Source organism: Pituophis catenifer, unplaced genomic scaffold (genome assembly GCF_029215685.1).
Source record: "Pituophis catenifer annectens isolate HBS135680 unplaced genomic scaffold, rPitCat1.0.hap2 SCAF_2, whole genome shotgun sequence".
In the NCBI taxonomy this organism is placed as follows: Eukaryota; Metazoa; Chordata; class Lepidosauria; order Squamata; family Colubridae; genus Pituophis; species Pituophis catenifer.
In genome coordinates, this window is record NW_027256882.1 from 229,752,193 (window position 1) to 229,768,671 (window position 16,479).

Below are 16,479 nucleotides of genomic sequence, written 5' to 3' on the forward strand. Positions count from 1 at the left end.
CATATAATTAAGATACAAAGTTTAGCAAAGTTTAGCAAAGTTAACCCAAAGTTCATCATAACAATTCATATTCTGATTTATAAAATCAATACTTCTACATAGAGAAATTTCAAGAAATGTCTTTTTTATTATAAGGCACAGATTTTACATCCTGCATGTTGTATACCTGTATATATCAATATTATATTGTTGCATATTGAAAAATATTTGGTGATTTTTTTTTTTTTTTGCAGATCACAAATAAAGATATTCCATTGTCATTTGGTATCTCACTCGAAAATTTTAGTTTACAGGTATTATCATTGCTCAGGTTTTTAATTAAAACTTGTTTCTATTTTTGAGTGTCTTAATATGTATGTAGCCTCTTTAATCTTAATAATTCAGGGATAAATGACAACTTCAAAAGTCTAAAAAATATAGCTTTAAAGCACAATTAGTTTTATTATTTAAATTGAATAAATATTGAATATTAAATAAAATTGTTTGCATTATTTATTTTAAAAAAAAGATCTGAAATTTGGGTGGTCTCCACAGAAAGATTATTTTTATACTTGGGAACTGACTAAGATTCTTTTGTTCAGACTTTACTTCTAAATATGGAACACTGCACAAATCCAGTCAGGTGCTCCTGATGACAGTTGGGCAAAATCTTAATGTTGTTTTATCTCATAAATAAATAAAACTTTTTTATTTCAGCAAGCTGGCCTGGCCTAACTCCCCTCTTTTAAATTCTTAAATTTTAAATTTTTGAATTCGTGATTTTATAAATTGAGTGTTTTAATCTGTGTTTCGGCCGAAATATTTAATAATTTTAAGGGATTTTTAATATTTGTATTGTCTGTATTTTATCTTGGCTGTTCACCGCCCTGAGTCCTTCGGGAGTAGGGCGGTATAGAAATTTGATTAATAAATAAATAAATAAATAAATAAATAAATAAATAAATAAAATAATGTCAGAATAACTTCTATTTCTAATAATTTCTATTTTAGACTTCAGATCAAGATTGGAATCCATGTATTCAAGATGCAACCACTAAATTGTTCTATAAGGTAGAGTTCTAGGTGGAAATCCAGTTGAGTAGAATGTGCTGTGAGACTCCTTCTGAGTTTGTATTAATGTAAAACACAAGGGAGATTTCATTCTTTGCTGTTTGTTTCACATAATTAATCTCATTTTGAGCACAGTTAAATCACAACTACACTGAATTGTTACATGGCAAGTTTTTTTATGTGCATATGGTAATTTTGACACAGTGAAGGGACTAAAAGTTTGTTTGTTGGAGTTATATCCTGCTTTTTATTCAGGAACTCTAAAGTTGTAAAGTTGATCAATAAATTGAAATTATTACATGGTTTATATGGCTTAGTAAAATGTGATAACAAGTTAATGATTCATAGACCATTGGTACATGAAACTATAGTGATTTCTTTACTTTTCTCATAAACCTAGAAATAAGAGATAAAGTATAGCAACCCCATTTTTTAACTGATCCAAAGATTGTCCATGTTTCAGCTGGTTTTGAATTCAGGAAGTAAAATCAGGTAAACATCAATATCTGAGGAAATGGCTATATGTTTTTTACAATTGTTTTTCAACTGCCACACAAACAAGAACTTTCTTCAGTCTCATAAATAGGAAAGCAAAGATGAAAGGAAGGAAAGGTTGTGAGAAGGCCAAGGGTTTGGTGTGTGCTGAAAAAGCCTGTTCCTTATTGTCAAACTATAACAAACTATAACAAAGAAAAACAGACACACAGGCCACATTTATTTCATTTTTTTCAACACCCTTGCCTCCTTAGTATTTATATGCTATATAATACTATATACTTAATATTTATATACCATACTCAACTATCGCAATTCAAAGGAATTTTTAATGACTTGCATTCTCTTCTTCCAATAATAATTTTTGTTTAAAAAAATCAACGTATTGTTGAATACTTTACTTTTGTTCTATACTTGTGTTAATTATGAGGACTTTATACCAAAAGTGTATTTAAATCATCTTTGTTTTCATTCATTGTAATGAAATGATTTTGTACTTGCAGTAGGTATGCATTAGGCCCATACATTAGGTTTTATGTTAAAACTTCATAAAATCTATGATAATTGATCACTGAGACAAACCATTTTATTTGCCACAGTGTTTGATACCTTGTTATAATAGCAAAAACAATATAGCCTTGTTTTGCCTTCCAACATCTTGTACGTACTGTTGGAAGCTCTGCCTCCATACTTCTCAGTTACCATAATATATGTTAGAAATATTCTGGTTAATTCATTTAATTCATGCTTAACATTGAATTACTTTGCTAGTTATCCAGCACTTCTGTTCCTCATTAACTACCTAGATGCTTTAAGATAGAATCATATGCAAGTTAATATATGATATTCTTAAACATTTATGCCTACTCTTAGATATTGCTTAATATCTCTAATGATTTAATTATTGTTTCAAAATAACCATAGGGCAATTTTTTCAGTATCATGATCAGTTAAAGTGATAGGTAAATATATGAGTGACAGCACCCATAAGTAAAGATTATTTGCTTTGGGATTAGGATTGAAGAAGGAATAAATATACCTCTTTCTTTCAGTAATTATATTTTAATCTATGTATTTTAAGAGTTCTCAGACTTTGCTGTGCTGCAGTAGTCCACTGGGACTTACATAGACAAAATGAAGAGTAGAGTAAATTATGACCACGTTCTACTTTACTTGTGGAAGGCTGGTCACTAAGAAAAATCACAGTGACACACCAACCTGCTCATGACAGTCCCAGGGATTCCAAGCCATGGTTTTGAGAACTATTGCTGTAATGGATATAATTATTTAAAACATTTGAAAATGAAATGGGATATCTTGCCACAGCAAACTCGCTGCAGCCAACTTGCTACAGCAAATTCACCATAGGACAATTCAACAAATAAAACTGTTAAATTAATTTCAATGGAACTGTGGCCAATAATAATTAAATAAAGTCAATCCAGAAATACAAGAGTTACAATAATTTTGACTAAAGTGTGGTCGCTAATAATAAAAATAACTGAATGAAACAATACAATGTTGTATTGTCCTGTCCACCCCATGCTAAAGCAGATATACTTTTAAGTGTTATTTTAATATTATCTTGCTGGGCTGTTTGAAATTTTGGTCTCCTTTTAGATAAAATAAAGTGATTTATTCATCAGATGAATTGTTGTTTTATTCAAATTTCATTTGTAGAATATTCATTTTTTCCCCCATTTGTATTGCTAGGACATACTAATAGCCATTTTCTGACACATTTTGCCAATATTATTCCTGGCCAGAGAATAATTCCATTAATCTTTTAAAACACAACTGTGATTATTTTTAATTCTGTTGCCGCTGTTTTTATTTTTGTTTGTTAATTTCATCATCTATAATACAATATATTTAAAAATAAATACAAAGGACAGGTATCCTTTTTGGCTTTGATTGTCATAGTCCACAACTGAGAACTAATATGTATTACATGTTTTCATCTCAACTTGTCCAGTTCTGCCCCCCCCCACTCGGCCATCCACCAAGCCGCAAAGCTTGGGGACTGCTGCTTTATTTGATTAATTTCAGTAGTTCCATTTACATGTGTTTAACTTTTGTCAAAGATATATCAATATTTGTAATAACTAATAAACATGCATACGTATAAGATATTAGACCATGATAACCTTAATATGATATTCAGTAATTCCTATATATATATATATATATATTTCAGTTAGTTCGGTTGGACAACTTCTTTGCATACTGGAATGTGAAGTCTGAAATGTATTATCATGGTGACTATAAAGAATCTTTGGTGAGTAGACAAAGCTAATACATCATTTCAAGTATGATCTGTCCAAAACAAATTACAGCTCATTTATATTTTTATACCGTATCCTTTTAAGCTTAAAAAAAAAGATCATTAATGCTGTAGCCTTGTGTTAGTTAACTTTTCAAGAAGCACTACTGATGAGAGAACCAGTTTCGTATGGTGATTAAGATATTAGGCTAGAAAGCAGGAAACTCTGTTCTAATTCTGCCTTAGGCACGAAGTAAGCTGGGTGACCTTGGACCAGGCACTCTCTCTTAACCCTAAGAAGGAGGTAAGGAGAAACCTCTTCTGGAAAACCTTACCAATAAAGTTTCAGGGACTACTCAAGGCAACTGCCAGGAATCAAAAACTGACACAAAGGCATAACAAAAAAGGTTCACTGCACTTTGCAAATTTATGTCTCTTTTTTCTCTTTTCAGCTGATCTTGGGAATAGGTATTATTTATGAAGATTAATATAGGCATTAAATCAAGAGAAAAAATCAGAGATTTGTATGGGAAATATTGTACAGCTGTCTAGCAACAAAATATTCATTTATTAATAATTCAGTTTCATTGTAAAATGGTCCTACAGTAAATGGACCTAAAATAAAACAATGAAATAATATAAAATAAAAGGAGTGTAGAATTATAAGGCTAAATTGAAAATAACTTTCATCAAAATCAAAGTCATTTTAGATTTTAACACCAATTTTGTACTAAGGCTAACCTACTCCAAATTGTACAATAATGTTTGTTAGGGATCCTAAATAAAAATACAAGATAAAAAAAATGGAGAAAATTATTTACACTTTAACAGGAAAAAAAATATTTAAATGGTTAAAAATTTGGAATTTAGGTTTGGCGTTTTTGAATTCGTGTACAGGTAGTCCTCATTTTATGTCCAGTTGTTATGACTGGTCCTCAAAGTTCCTGATATCTTACTGCCCTGCAGTAACATGATGAAAATTTACAGCTTTCTCACTGCCACCCAGCCATAGCACCCATTCCCACCCATGACATCCACCCACAGTTACTTATAGCCCACCTGCAGTACCTGCCCATGGCACCCACCCATATAAACTCATCTACATACATATAAGGTCATCTACATACATATTAGCTGACTTTAACTTTTTAAATCCAATTATTATGAAAAATGTATCATCCATGTATAAGCTGACCTTCACATTTTTATATGCTTAAATTTTCATAATTGTTTTATTTGTAGGTAATCTACAAATTATCCATTTTTGTGGGATTTTGGTTAAAAATTTGAGTGTCAGCCTATTAGTGGATGGCTTATCTGAGAACTTATACCAGAATACAGGTACTTTAAAAAGTATTATATATACTTATGGATAAACTCATCAGAAAACAAGCCAAAAGCAATTTTGGGGATGTATTTTTGCATCTAAAATTTTCAGTTTATTCATAAGCGTATAAGTACTTTTCTTCAGTTTTCTTGGAAATTTTCAGTCTGTCAACCAAAAACCTTAATAGTAAGTGAAATATTTTAGAATCTTGTCATATCCTGGGACATGCAATTGCAGACAACCCAAGCAGTATATTAAATGCTCATTAATATTATGCTTATTTAACTATCAAGAATGTATATTTTCTGACCAAAAACCACAGTAAATATTTTGAATTGAAGACCTGATGTTACTCGGGATTTATTAATGAATTGCTTCATTAGGATCTATGTTTGGAAAATTAAAGTGGTGTGCTTTATCATAACTTTTAATTCTTCATTAAATAAGGGGTGGTAGTGGAAATGCTTGTTTTCCTCATGATATTTTTTTCAATCAGACCTTACTGAACAGAGATCAGAGGTCAGATTAGTTCTATCTATTTTCTTTTGATTTAGGCAGTCGCCTATTGTGATTTAACATTCTAAGGGTGACTTAATATTTACATTTCACTGAATTATCATAATACATATTCCCACATTTTTAAACTGGGAGCCTCTTCTGCATGATATAGACAGAATGATTGAACCTGTGTAAGATATATCCTTGAGTCTCTGTATTTTAACTTAATGTTGATCAGTATATTGCTTGGGAAAAATACTGTCTTTGGTTCATATTGCATTTTGCATTCTTATTGTGAATAAATTTTCAATTTAATTTTTTTCTCCAAAAAAGAGTCATTTAAAATATGGAATTGCAAGCACTAATGTGATTCCAGAAGGCTATAGTTTTGGTAAGTTTTTAATATTTCCTAACAAACTTGTATGTGGAGTACATTAAGCATAGGTATAGTTTCCTCTTGGAGCTACCTTTTTATTTAGTCTAAAAACTTCATTTAACACAGACAATTGTGGTTAGATTAGTTTTTTAAGGAACTCGGGAATCATATTATGTCTGTCCTAAAATGTTACACTGACTGCTGATTTACTTCTAGATGAAATACAAAGAGATATTTATTACCTTGAAAACTCTATATATTTATAGGTCTAAAGAAAGAAAAACAGGTTTTATTGTAAGATAGTGTTTGGCACTAAAATAAGTGCCAAACACTTATCTAGGACTGAACTTAACATTTTATTGGTACAGTTCCACCTTTTTTACCTTATCACACTAGATTAAATTACAATATTGATGTGATTTAGTGCTTATAGAGATTATAGTAAAATCTTTATTTTATTCTCCAGAATGCTACATGTGAGCAAACATAGCATAGCCTTGTCCCTATTGGGCAACTGGTTATAAAATGTAGTTTTCACTTTGGTGCCTAAAAAGTGAATCTTGTTTTCATATCCCTCCATAAGGAGCATCCATATAATATTGAAAAAATAATAATTTATTTGCATGACCTATTTGTTTCTTGATTAACTTTATCTAAAATTCTGCTTTTTAGTATTCCGTCCGATTTCAGCTAAAGCCAAGCTCCGTATGAATCCACGATCTGATGTTGACTTTTCTGCACCAAAACTAGATCTGGATGTAAATCTTCAGGATATAACCATTGAACTGAATAAACCACAGGTAACTGCATAAATGATTTAGATGTTTATAGCAACCTTTTTTATTCCTGAATTAAATTCTCATTGTTCTATTTGCATCTTTTTATAAGACTATAGTTTCCATTAATCCTTGAAAGAATTCCTAAATTTACATTTGAGTAGGTTTGTATATCAAGATTATTTAAGTGTCAAAAATGTGCACAGGAAGCAGACAATAGCAAACCACTTCCAAAATATTGCCAAGAAAACTGTAGCTTTGTCACACAACCATCAGGAGTCAATATTAACTCAAATGCACAGTTAATTAATCAATTACAGCACTATCTAAGGATGGGACTTTTCATATTCTGAAGTTTTAGCCATATTGTTGGGCATAGACTGGATACTTCCCAACATTATTTACCTTTACGCCATTTTCCACATAGCAATGGGGATTTTTAATCATGTATTTGTATCAGTATTGATTTGCGAACAACTTGAAATAAATATATCTGCCAAAGAACAGATTTTTCTTGGAATAATTATTATTTTAACTCAAAATTAAATACTCCATTGTCAGTATAAAATGAAAGCTTTTAATATTAACTATATTTGACCTTTAAATAATGTAACTTTTAAGGCAAATGCTGTTTACATTTTGTTGTAGTTATTATACCATACTAGTAGTAAATAACTCTTTGCATTTTTTCTTTCAGTATTTCAGTATTATGGAACTCCTTGAATCAATTGATATGATGACCCGGAATTTACCATATAGAAAATATAGGCCAGAGGTTCCTGTTCACAACAATGCCAGGAAATGGTATACATCCAATAACTTTTGGAAACTTCTACAATTCTGATGGTCTTTCTGTTAGAATATTCTCATAAATTGGAACTCAAAATCCCAAAGAAACTTAATAGGGAAGAATTTCATAAGTACCCTTATTAATAAAGTAATAGATTTAATTTTTGTATTTTGGAGAAAAGAATCAAAAATTATAAATTAATTTATGAATATTGCTTTACTAAAATATAATTTTAAAAAAATACTAATTTTGCATGTAATATTATGCCCTAACATTTTTTTCTTTTTCTGTTAGGTGGCGATATGTTACACAAGGCATTCTTGAAGTAAACGTCCAACCTAAGCTACAAATGTGGTCTTGGGAACATATTCGATACCATAGGAATCAAGTGAAAAGTTATAAAGAGCTCTATAAAATAAAAATAACTTCAAAGAAGGTTACACAAGAGAGTTTGTTTATGTTGGAGGTTAGAGGTTTTAAATCACTAAGTTTATCACAAGCTACAAATTGTTTTCTAAAATATAATGTTGGATTGCATATTTATTTATAAACCTCCACTGGCTGACAGGAAGTTCTTCCTGACAGCTTTCCTGAATCTACTTCATTGTGGTTTTCCATTCATCCATTGGTCAGTCCTATCCTGTCTAGTCTAACCCTTTTTTGGATAACACTTCAAATATTTAAATGCTATCCCCTTTTCTGTTCTGTGGCCTAAAAATATCCAATATACAACAAGATTTTATTTCTGGCCTCTCTTCACCATGTTGGAAGCTTTCCTGTGAACTTGCCAGTTAGTTACCATCCCAAGTGTTCCAAATGGGCCTGATCAGGACAGGGTAGAATGGATGACTTACTTTCCATCATCTGGAATGTATGGTACTATTAATGCAAAAAAGCTATTACTAACTTCTCTCTAACTCCAATTCTGTTACTTTCACTCACTCAGGAAACGGTATAAAATGGTAACATCTACCTCCCAATTCTCAAAAGCAGTACCAGTGAACACTGGTCATTGGTACTAAGTGCATCTGAGAGGTGCAGAAAAAACAGGAGATCTCCCTTTTCCATCCTGGTTATGCTGGCAAGTGTGACTTCTGTCCCATTCCCAGACATAAATTCTGACTATAAGAGATAATCCATTGGGTAGAAGTTGTCTAGTTGATTGGATTGAGAGAACACTTTTTCAGGAAGGAGTGTATCTTCTTTTCTTCAGTTCTTTCCTCAGTTGAACAAGGGAAGGTTCCTTTTCCCAGTTGTCTTTTCTATATATTTTGAATGCCAAAACTAATTGTGATGAAGATTCCAACTATGTATGCATATCAGGGGCCTGGGTAGGGAATAGGGACAAAAATAGCTTCTCCCAGTTTTAATTAAACAATAATTAAGATATCTCTTGGCCTTCGGAACAAGAAATGAGAAAAATCTGCTTGGCATTTTGGGATTTTTGATGGTAGAAATAGATACCCTAAACCTTTCAGAGATTTAGGCCTCCAAACAGACCAAAATTATTGGTATAATTCATGCTAGGAGTGGGGATGCTTGTTATATTGTGATTGCAGGTTGCTTGATTTGAATCTTATCATGTCAAAAAGGGAAGCTCGCTGGCAGTATATAATATTTTTTTCTTAATTTTCTAAGAAGATGCCAAGATTTTTGCTGCAGGTTGACTGAAATCTGGAACAATAGTACTTGGTTTAGAGTAGAGGATATGCTATAGCAATTTATGAATCTTTGATTGTTAAAAATTCTACTACAGGTAGTTTATGTTCATTTGTTTCATTTGATTCATTTGATCACTCAAACCTGCAACCATACATAACAAGGGGACTTGTCTATGGAGATTCTCAATTATCCAAGTCATGGTTGTCCCAAAGGTGCTTTTTCAAGAGGCAACTGGACTTTCTGTTTTTTCTTTGAAGACGTTTCGCTTCTCATCCAAGAAGCTTCTTCAGCTGTGACTAGATGGTAGGGAATGGAAGGATTTATATTCCTTGCAGACAACTGGTCATTTGCATTCTTTTAGAAAGTCATTGAAGCCACTTGGAGGTTTGTCTGTGTCCTCAGAGTCACCTGAATAGTGCAAATGGATGTGGAGCCTTCTTGGAACTGCTGGAAGGACTGTTGCCTTTTGAAAAAGCACCTTTGGGATAACAAAGGGACTTATATCCAGTCTTGGAGTTTTGGCCTTTGGCCTTTTCAGTATCCCTTCAGACACACGATTGTGAAATGGCACCTAGCTCATGATTACAATGTTGTAGCAAGACATTCCCTGTTAGTTTCCCACAAGCAAAGTCATTGGCAGGAACGTGGAAGTTATGGTCATGTGAGGTCATTACATAATGACCCTTGAGGTCCTCACTTAACAACAGCAACCAAGACTGCCATCAATATGCAATGCAGTCACATGACATTACACTTTACAACCATATTATTTAATGATGGAAACACTGTAGAAATATATTTAAATAAATACATTGTATTGTATGTAACATACTTTTCTTTATAGGATCTAGAGAAGACTTTAGATATATTCAACATCACTCTAGCAAGACAACAGGCAGAATTTGAGGTAAATGTCTTCTAAACTACACTGTACAAAATATAGTGTCTTTATTTCAGCATTTATAATGTAAATTATAAGTATAATGTAAAACCATCATGAAACAACCATTATGAAATTAATACAGGTAGTCCTCGATTTACAACAGTTCATTTAATGACCATTCAAAGTTACAATAGCACTGAAAAAAGTGACTTAATGACCTTTTTTCATACTTATGAACATGGCAGCATTTCCGTGACCTGATAAAAATTCAGATACTTGGCAACTGACTCAGATTTATGACACAATAATGCAATGTCCTGGGGTCATATGATCACATTTTGTGACCACCTCCATTTAATTATTGTGCATTATAAAAATTTCCTGAGCTTTTTACCTTTGCTGATACGGTGGTTAAGAACTGCAGGATCTGGATGACAATATTTGCAACTAGGGGGTACATGTTTTCGGAAAGAGATAATGGTGATGGCAAGGGATCCAGCTGGCTCGCCTGGATTTCCTATTTCTCTGTTCCACAGAGTTTGTTGAGATGGTTTTCTAAGAAAGAGAGGGGGAAGCTGGATTTCTAAGGAAGAGTGGGGGAAGCCTGAAGGGCGAGAGAGGATTCCTGATTCTCAGGGTTATAAATCTGTTGAGTATGCTGAGGCAGGAGCTGGAAAGTCATCTGTCCATTGTGGATACTTTAATTTGGATTCTGACAATATAACGGTAACTTGAAAAGGATTGCCTAAATTCTTCATCAACTACAGGATAATATTTTTCAAAGAAGAAGCTCCAAAATGAGAGTTATTTAATCTTATGCACAAAGTTAAAATAGCAGTTACTACTTTTTAGTAGTATGAATTTATGTTATGAAAACCCTACTCCTGCTTCAGCTTTACCCATTTAAAGAGATGCTCAGATTAGGTTGCATTTCTCCAGGCACCTTGCTAGGTTTTCTTTATAACTGGTATAATAAATAAATAATTTGATGTCATACAATTAGTAATGTTAATTTCTGTTTTGTTTTGCATAATAGGCTACTAAAGCTGGATTAAAGATTTTCAAACCAGGTGCTAAACAAGATGATGAAGACTCTGGTGGCTGGTTTAGTTGGATGTGGGGATGGTCTGGAGGAAAAAGTGTTGAAACAAAACAAGAACCAAAAGGTATAAAGATGGCAGTTTTGATCTAACAATTTGCGTAGTGCTGGAATGAGCTTTCACTATGATTAAACACCAAACTATCTTATCGTAGTACCTTTAGTTATTAGAAAAGATAAAGTCGCTTCCACTAATGGAGTAGATTTAAGCATTTGACAAAGCTGTAATTGTAAAAAAAAAATACTGAAACCCTTATGCAGTGTGTTTGTTATAGAATGATACCATATGAAAAATGTGCTTGTTTTTATTTACTGTAGTAAAATTTGATATTGCAGGTATTGAACAGTTCATGACTCCACAAGAAAAAGATAAACTCTATGCAGCAATTGGATATAGTGAAACTCCTGTCGATCCAACATTGCCAAAAACGGTGGGTGTGATTTGGGTAGGATAGATCAGCAAACATTGGAGTTTTAAAAGCAATGGTATCTTATAATGAACAATGATATCTAGAGTACAAATTAATACATAGACCTAAGCATTAAATGTTTGTTTGTTTGTTTGTTTGCATATTGAAGCGTAAATGAACCAGATTTTTGTAGTTGGGATAGGACGCATGAGAACTATGGGCCCGTAGGCTTTTGTCCTAAATCCATTTCCTAGAACATTAAATATTAATTGGTGCATAACTGAGATTAATTGCCATTAGAGTAAAGGAGAATCTTCTTTGAGGAAGGGAGGAATTATTTGTGTTGTCCCGTCAGAATATTCTGAGTAACCTTTTAATTATTTAAAGTTATTATTAGAATTATTAATTTTAAAAATCATTTTAAATAATTACCAGTAACTTAGAAAACACATTCCATTATAAGGCATTTTTCTTATATTTGGTGTTGTGTGTTCAGTCTAGTTCAATACATCTGAAATTCAGAAAATTAATCATCATATATGACATTCTCATACATAGTGATTAATTTTCTGAATTTCAGATGTAATCATTAATAATGCTTGGTTAAAATGTTCTTCAGTTCATGATATTTTTTGTTAATTTCCTTAGTATGAAGCTGTGAAGCTGTATGTAAAATTAATAAGCATGTCAGTGCTAATCAGGGAAAACAAGGAGAAGCCTGAGCTGATAAAACTTGCATTAATTGATCTGCGTACGATAGTAGCACAACGTCCTGGTGCTGAAGCAATAAGGTAGGCATTTATTAAAGGTAGGTAAATAGAAATATAGTTTAAAACGTTGGAGCCTTTCTCTGGGTGAGTGGCCATGTGTGACCTTCTTTCTGTATCGGCTTCGCCCTGTCCTCATGGTTTTCCTTCTGGTTTTGTGCTCTTTGATAGCTTTTTTCCAGGTTTGTTTTTCCTCCTTACATGAAGAACCTTGAAACATATTTTATGAAATATAACATTTTGAGGGCATTACAAAAAGTTTAAGAAGATACCAAAAAAAAATTAAAAGAGACATGCAAAATACGTTTCATTCTTGTTATTTGATATTTGATCTATGTCTAAAGAAACTACCCGAGGGTTAGTATGGCGTAGTAAGTAGTAGTTCTAGCATTGGATTTTGGTCAGGGAATTAGATACTAGACAAGTTGTTGTTCTGATGAAAAATATTTAGAGGAGGTACCATTCAGCCTTGATCTCCTGGAAGAAAAGCAAGATATAAATGCAGCAAATAAGTGAAGACCTCTTTTTTGTGTAAATGGATTTTTTTCCCATTTGATCCTATTCAACGATGTGAGAAAAATGTAATTGGCAAAAAAGTCAAAATCCTTCATATTTCCCATTGTAATTTTCTGATTATTACATTATGAGAACATAAAGCAAAAACTTTGTAGTAACTTCTTTTATATAGTAGAATATTTTGTGTGTGTGTGGTGTATATATTAAATGCATTTGTGTATTTGTGCTTTATGTATGTATATCCTTTGTTTCTATTTTTCAGATTTGAATCAAGTGTAAGTGCATTTGAAGTTCAGGGCATGGCTCAGAAAAAAACAGTACCCTGTCTGCTGTCCTCTCACACAGTCCATTCACAGCACAATGCATCACTCTTCACGATAATGTTTGAAACCAATCCCTTAGATGAGAATTGCAATCAGAGACTAATAATAGAGTCACAGCCTTTGGAAATAATATATGATGCCGTAAGTAGAAACTGCTTATTCTACAAATTAAGTTTTAAAAAGAACCACATTCTACATTAAGAATATACATCATTGTTCTTTTATATACTTATCAGATGACCGTGAATAGTTTACTTGATTTCTTCCGACCCCCAAGTGATGTTCATTTAGAGCAAATAACTTCAGCAACCTTAACAAAATTGGAAGAATTTCGTGACAAGACAGCTACAGGTAAACTATATTTTTACACACATGCACACACACTGAATTCATACTAACAGCTATCATAGTGTGAGGAGCAGAATCTAGCCCAAGAAACTGTTACTAATGCAATTTTTTGACTTTTTTGTCTAGGATTAGTGTATGTTATAGAAACCCAGAAGGTCTTAGATTTAAAAATAAATCTTATGTCTTCCTATGTCATTGTTCCACAAAATGGATTTTATGAAGCTACGTCAAATAAACTGCTTTTGGATCTAGGTCACTTAAAGGTAACTCCTTCAAATTCCAAAAAAAATTGCTTATATTCTATGTTTATGTTATTTATTTTATAACCATTGGCTGACCTTATCTGAGTTTAACAGAGTTCATTTCAGGCCCATGTTTAGCTGGGTACTGCCTGGTTGGGAGATTTGGGAATATGGCAATAAACTAGACGTGGGGACAGAGGGCAGAACGCAGTGACAAACTATTTCCATACAGTTGCCATGAAAATGGATCAGTCTTGAATTAAACAGGAATCAAATTTGATTTAGAAGATTTTTCACACACACACACACACACACACACACACACACACACACACACAGAATATTATATAATTCAGTTAAATCATGTACATTAATTTCCATAGTTTTGAAAATATACATGTGATGATATAATTTGAAGATTTAACAGTATTTGGCAATTTAGATATTTTCAAAAGTTCAGTTATTATGGAAACCTTGGGCCAAGGATTCAGTCCAATCTACCAGTCTGACCGACCTTAATCTGTAGAAAAAAAACAGGAACGAAGTCACTTTGGGCTATAGGGTGAGGGACAAAACATTAATAGAATGAGAATGCTGAAGGAGGCAAGAAGTGCAAGATGAGGTGAAGAGAGTAACATTCCTGATTTTGCTCTATGTAGAGAACAATGCTCTATGCAGGGTAGTTCAGGGTATTCCCTGATTGATTTGTACAGAGCCCTTCGCTTTATTTGTAACCTATTCTTGGAATATGTATTGACTATTTCTATTGGTTTTTTTTTTAAAGATGAGTAGTAAATGTCGGTCTACCTTGTCAGATATCAAAGTTGGCGAAAGTGCTCTTGAAGATATTATGTCAAGAGCATATGATAGGTTTGACATTCAACTCAGTAGCATACAGCTACTTTATAGCAGACATTGTAAGTATTAACTTTTGTTGATTTTTAAGGAATAACATGGAATACCCTTGTTTAACATGCTATGTAAATTTTCCCTTCCCTATGGTTTATGTTCATCTTGAGCAAGTTATCACTTTCAATGAGAATCATCTCATTAAGGCTCAGCTAAACATAGTTTTCTCTTCACAAAATAAGAGTCAAATTCATCTAGGTTAGTTCATAATATTAGGCCACTGATTGTGTCAATCATATTAAGACTGTAGAACGTTCTTAGAAATATGGGAATCCTAGAACATTTCATTGTCTCCATGCAAAACTTATTCCCAGATTAGAAAGCCATAATTTGAACAGTACACAGAAAAACAGACTGGCAAAGAGTGAGAGAAGACTGTATACACTTCCATTATTTAACTTCTATCCTGAATAAGTATTGAGAATTGGGAGAAGATAAGCATGATTTTAAAATTGGAAGAACCACCATCAATTACCTGCTTCAGAGAACCTGACAGAAGAGGGCAAAGCCATCTGTCCCAGCTCTTGTCTGCCAAACTGCTCTCTAATAAGAGTATGTTATGTAGTTGGGCATAATGGTTCAGTGACTACTGTACTAATTCCAACAATGACTGTTTGTTTATTGTTGCAGAGAATAGCAACCAAAAAAGGATCTTTTCATAGCTTTGAAGAAATTAAGGTTTAGAGAATCCATAGCCAATAACAAAAGTTGCATAAGAGCAAATGTGGTGAACTCTGCTAACCAGCAGTTCAGTCGATAGAAGCAAATTGCAATTTATTTATTGCAATTTATTTTGCAGATTGCAAAATATCTCTCCATAGCAAAGAATCAGACACTATTTTTCTACTTCAAGTGGAATCAAAATATGGATATCCTCTAATGCCTGGAGCATAGCAGAGGAGGCAAGCAGCAGTATTGATATTGAAACCAACAGCAGCAGCAGCAACACCTGTAGTAAGACCACCATTAGGTTATACTCATAGCAGGGCCCCTCTGAAATCCAGGATCATCATAGAAGCCAAGAAAGGCAGTGCAGATAGAAGCACTTAATACTTTTAGAATGCAGCAGGCATCTGAGCTGAATCTCCTCCATTATTAGAATACTAACTGGAGAAACATGAACCATCGGGCAATAGATCAAGAAACTAGGCTGGGAGGTCTGGTAAACAACAACAACTACAACAACAAAGTCATCTTACCAAGGCTCACCCAGGCAGTTTAGGATATTGAGGAGGGACAGTGTCTTTCTGGACATGGTTTACCTACAGAGTATGAGAGTTGCAGTGAACGCTTTCTACCCCGTAAGCTAGTTCATAGGAAACACGGGACCATTCCAGAGCAAGCGGGAAATAAGGGGAATCTTGATTTTTAAAAGCTCAAACAAATCCTATCATTCCTCTGCTTCTATCTATTGGGTTCACCACAATAAAGATGCCACTAAAATTAGTGTAAAGTTGCTCTTTGTAGCTTTCCATTAGCATCAGCATTGATGTAGCCAAGCTTCTTAAAATTGATGAAAAACATTTGGAAAGCATCTACTGTACTGTAATATAATTGTTTTTTGAAGTTTCTTACAAGAAATATTTTTTCATTTCTAGATGAAAACTGGGAGGGGGCTCGTAGGTTACAATCCTCATCTCAACATATCTTGCAACCTCTGGATGTGAAAATGGAACTGAACAGAGCAATGGTTGTAACAGATGCAAGAATGCCCAAGTATTACTGCAACAATTATAACTATTTGT

At 33.0% G+C, this 16,479-nt stretch overlaps 1 protein-coding gene across 1 annotated transcript in view; it reads left to right on the forward strand.

Annotated features, from left to right (window-relative positions):
- VPS13A (vacuolar protein sorting 13 homolog A) overlaps nucleotides 1-16,479 on the forward strand; it is a 125,119-nt gene that overhangs the window by 17,649 nt on the left and 90,991 nt on the right. The window contains exons 7-22 of the mRNA XM_070938650.1: nucleotides 234-293; nucleotides 991-1,050; nucleotides 3,743-3,823; nucleotides 5,967-6,024; nucleotides 6,682-6,809; nucleotides 7,483-7,589; nucleotides 7,870-8,041; nucleotides 10,082-10,144; nucleotides 11,157-11,286; nucleotides 11,556-11,650; nucleotides 12,278-12,420; nucleotides 13,175-13,376; nucleotides 13,472-13,586; nucleotides 13,710-13,846; nucleotides 14,610-14,742; nucleotides 16,333-16,450. Coding sequence (XP_070794751.1) covers nucleotides 234-293; nucleotides 991-1,050; nucleotides 3,743-3,823; nucleotides 5,967-6,024; nucleotides 6,682-6,809; nucleotides 7,483-7,589; nucleotides 7,870-8,041; nucleotides 10,082-10,144; nucleotides 11,157-11,286; nucleotides 11,556-11,650; nucleotides 12,278-12,420; nucleotides 13,175-13,376; nucleotides 13,472-13,586; nucleotides 13,710-13,846; nucleotides 14,610-14,742; nucleotides 16,333-16,450 — 1,802 coding nt within the window. The remainder of the gene's footprint in view (nucleotides 1-233; nucleotides 294-990; nucleotides 1,051-3,742; nucleotides 3,824-5,966; nucleotides 6,025-6,681; nucleotides 6,810-7,482; nucleotides 7,590-7,869; nucleotides 8,042-10,081; nucleotides 10,145-11,156; nucleotides 11,287-11,555; nucleotides 11,651-12,277; nucleotides 12,421-13,174; nucleotides 13,377-13,471; nucleotides 13,587-13,709; nucleotides 13,847-14,609; nucleotides 14,743-16,332; nucleotides 16,451-16,479) is intronic.